At 42.5% G+C, this 3416-nt stretch overlaps 1 protein-coding gene across 1 annotated transcript; it reads left to right on the plus strand.

Moving 5' to 3' along the window:
• Window positions 1-261: 261 nt before the first annotated feature.
• Window positions 262-1902, plus strand: LOC118335667 (regulator of G-protein signaling 9-like; the record flags this gene model as incomplete). The annotated part of the gene is made up of 2 exons (XM_035672096.1): window positions 262-692; window positions 1043-1902. Coding segments are annotated over 2 exons (594 nt in total), but the record flags the coding sequence as incomplete, so codon positions are not given.
• Between the last annotated feature and the right edge of the window lie 1514 nt (window positions 1903-3416).

Raw genomic sequence — 3416 nt, forward strand, 5'->3', positions numbered from 1 at the left:
ATCAGTACATCTTATCTTTAGCAAGCAATGAGTTTTCATTAAGGCTTGATGATGAACCACAATCTTCAACGTTTTGACAAATAAGAGTGAATGTGAGTAACTGTGATACTTGACCTTGTACCTTGAATGCTGTTATGATAAGATACATAATGCCTGTGATGTCTCTCATGCTAATAGTTATGTATGGAGGGAACCATCTGCTGAATGTTTTCCAAAATGGACATATTTCTGGAGTCACACCCTCTCTGATGCCCTCTGACTTGTGTCTGTTACCCTTTGACCTCACAGCTGTGCCGCTTCACTACTCCTGTCCCCCACCTCGCCGTCTACTCTGGCATCTCTGACTTCCCCTCTGCCACCGCCTCGCCCTCTCTCCCTTTCCTGGCCCACACCCCGGCTTGTCCCTCCCCCATCAGCGTGGCCTTGGACAGCACCTCGGCCTCTGAGCGGCGAGTGGAGGCCAGTGAAGGAGAAGGCGAGGGGAACCCTGCAGCTCGAGGCCCGGTAGGTGGCAACGTCTCCAGGTCTCGCATGGCTCTGTCCCTACGTCGTCTGCTGAAGCGTGGCTGCACCCCTTCCACCATGTTCGCCAGCTTGTCCCCGAAATGCCACTCAGCTGCTGGGACAAGTAGTCGAATCCAGCCTATCAGCCCGGATCAACCCAGTCAGGCTCCGCCCAGACGGATTGCCAAGTGAGTGGCCCTGTTCACACCTGGCACTAACTCGCGTATTGTGTGATCCGATCACAAGTGGATAGCTAGTATGTCAGTTCTGGCCTTAAAATGGCTCCACATGACTCTTGAGTAACCACTTGTGATCGTATCTTACTTCCCTGCTCTATATGCAAATAAATGTATTGTACATCATTTCTATTTGCAAAGCTTAAATGCGTTTTTTTTTTTTAACCAGCAGGAGGCAGCAATGCACATCCTATGCCTAATCTGCTAGAAATTAAGTTTGCAAAGTTTTGGATAGAGCTAACAGAGCAGAAATGTATTTTAACATAATAGACTCACAAAGTCCTCTCTGCAACCTTGCACAGTTTTTTCCAGATTAAAGTGGATATTCCTCCAGAGTGCCGTATCTACCCCATAGAGTCCGAAGACGAGGAGGAGGAGAACAGGGCTGCCTCCCGGGGAGGAGTGGGAGCCAAAGAGATCATCTGTCCCTGGGAGAGCCTCACCCCACAGAACGGGACGGGCTAATTGGCTGCATTTACACCGGTATAAAAGATGGGGTTTTAAACTGTTTGTCCATGACCTGACAGAGATAAAAGATCTCATACAGAGCATAAAGGGGGAAAAAATCTCAGTGTTTATCAAACCTGTGATAATGTGGCCATATTCTCACCACCAGGCCACAAACTACAACATAAATACCAAACATCAGGAGACACAACAGTCAATCTGGGACACGATGGCTGTTGGTTTACAGTAGCCTAAGCATCAATTTACCAAGTTTTAACTACTTAAAGGAAACTTATGTTTTGAGTGTCAAACACCAACCGCCTTTAGGACTGACCCAGTTTCATGTCTGCTGCAGCATAATCAACCATCAAACAATCATAGTTTCTCAAAAATGTGGCTGAATACACAGTGTTTTTTACAGCTGTTTAACTTTGTTACCGCACAGGATTTTAGAAATACTGGGCTCATGAGTCCTAATACTTCCAGTGTCCCTGCCCTCCAAGATATATGCAAAAAGTAAGATAAGAACTGTAAAATGTCTGATATTTTTCTTTTTTGACTTTATTAATTTAAAGGTTCAGTGTGTAACATTTAAGAGGATCTATTGGCAAAAAAAATTATTTATAAGTATGTTTTCAGTAGTTTGTAATCAGTTACTAGCTAGGGCCTTTGGACGTAACTTGTGGTCGGGAATGGAGGGTGAAACGAGTGAGTTGCAATCTTTAACTTCGCCGCTAGATGCCACTAAATATTACACACTGGAACTTTAAAGCAGCAACAATGAACTTAATTTTTTTGGTTGATTCTGGCGTCCCCTGTGGACAAAAGAGGTAATGTTTCCACCACCTTGTTTCACTTATTTCAAGGGGAATTTGACCAAATCCAACCCAGTCTTGCTGACGTTCTTGATGCTTATCTAGGTCTTATAGAGGCATCAGTATTACATTTAGACAGTTTCATAACCAGTTAAAAACTCCATGTTTTTAGTTTTATTTTTTTGGCCTTTTTCACATAGCCAAGAATATAATTCTGGTAAAGAAAAACCCAGCTTCCTCAGGCTGAGGACATGATCTTGGTGGCACTGCAGCTGTGAACTTGTATTCACCAACATTTTGACATATTTGGTGTTTCAAACAAACCTACAAAAAGAGTTTGATACTCAAAACCTATGCTTTTGGTGGTGTATTCCTTTGACTACAGCCTTACTGACACCAACCCTTACGGATGTGAGCACCAGCTGAGCCAGCTGTTTAATGTTAGATGTTTAGTTTTGTGAGGCCCAGGTCCACTAGAGGACAACAGGGTGTATGGACATCCAAAAAGCTTTTTGAAACTTGAGCTGTAGCTTTCACATTCAAGCCTCATTCTCTATGTATTAATGAACAGTAGCCCAACAGCAGCCTTATCCACCTTCACACACCTGAAATGTTTGATTTTGTCCTATGAAGTGTCTACAAAGCAGGCATGTACGCAGACATTTTGACAACCGAGCGCCACAAGACAACAAAAAATGAAAAGATATACATAAACTAGTGTGTATTTTTGTGATTGCCAAGGAGCATAAATACAACTATTATACATACACAACACATTCAAGTTTACATTCTCAAGACTGATTAGCCGAAGCGGACAGACACACTTGGATTCTGTCTGTAAGCATGCCTGCGAAAAATATAGACAATGTATTTATATATTTATTGAATAATGATCAGTTTTCTGAAGTAGAGAAGTGTTCTTGTGCTGCTAAATAGACTTAGATGCCTCATCCCCAGTTTACTTACCTCTTACACACATTATGTGACATGACTGAATAGATGCAGTTCAGGTAAGCACATGAGCAGCTTGTCTACATGTTGCTTTTTTTCGCTGATCCACTCCTGACAGATGTGCACTCTTCATGAATGAAGAGTTACTGTAATGGGGGTCAGGTAATAGTTTTGTATTTGGCTCCACTGCTGTTTTGTACACTCTGCGTAGCGGTCGTATACTGTACACTACTCTGAGCGAGGTGTTGATATTTTTCCTCTCTCCATTGGGGGTTGGGGGGGGGGCACAGTACAATGTGAATTAACTGTCAGAATGTATTATCTTTACCATGTTTACAGATGCAAGAATGTGAAAAATACCTTAAATTTGTTGTATTTGATTTGTACATTCCATGGCTTGTGTCAAGTGCCTCAATAAATTACTGTCTTAACAAACAAAAGGTTCACCTTCTTAATGAAATGA

This window comes from Morone saxatilis, unplaced genomic scaffold (genome assembly GCF_004916995.1).
Source record: "Morone saxatilis isolate NCDOM2014 unplaced genomic scaffold, NCSU_SB_2.0 Contig1, whole genome shotgun sequence".
In the NCBI taxonomy this organism is placed as follows: Eukaryota; Metazoa; Chordata; class Actinopteri; family Moronidae; genus Morone; species Morone saxatilis.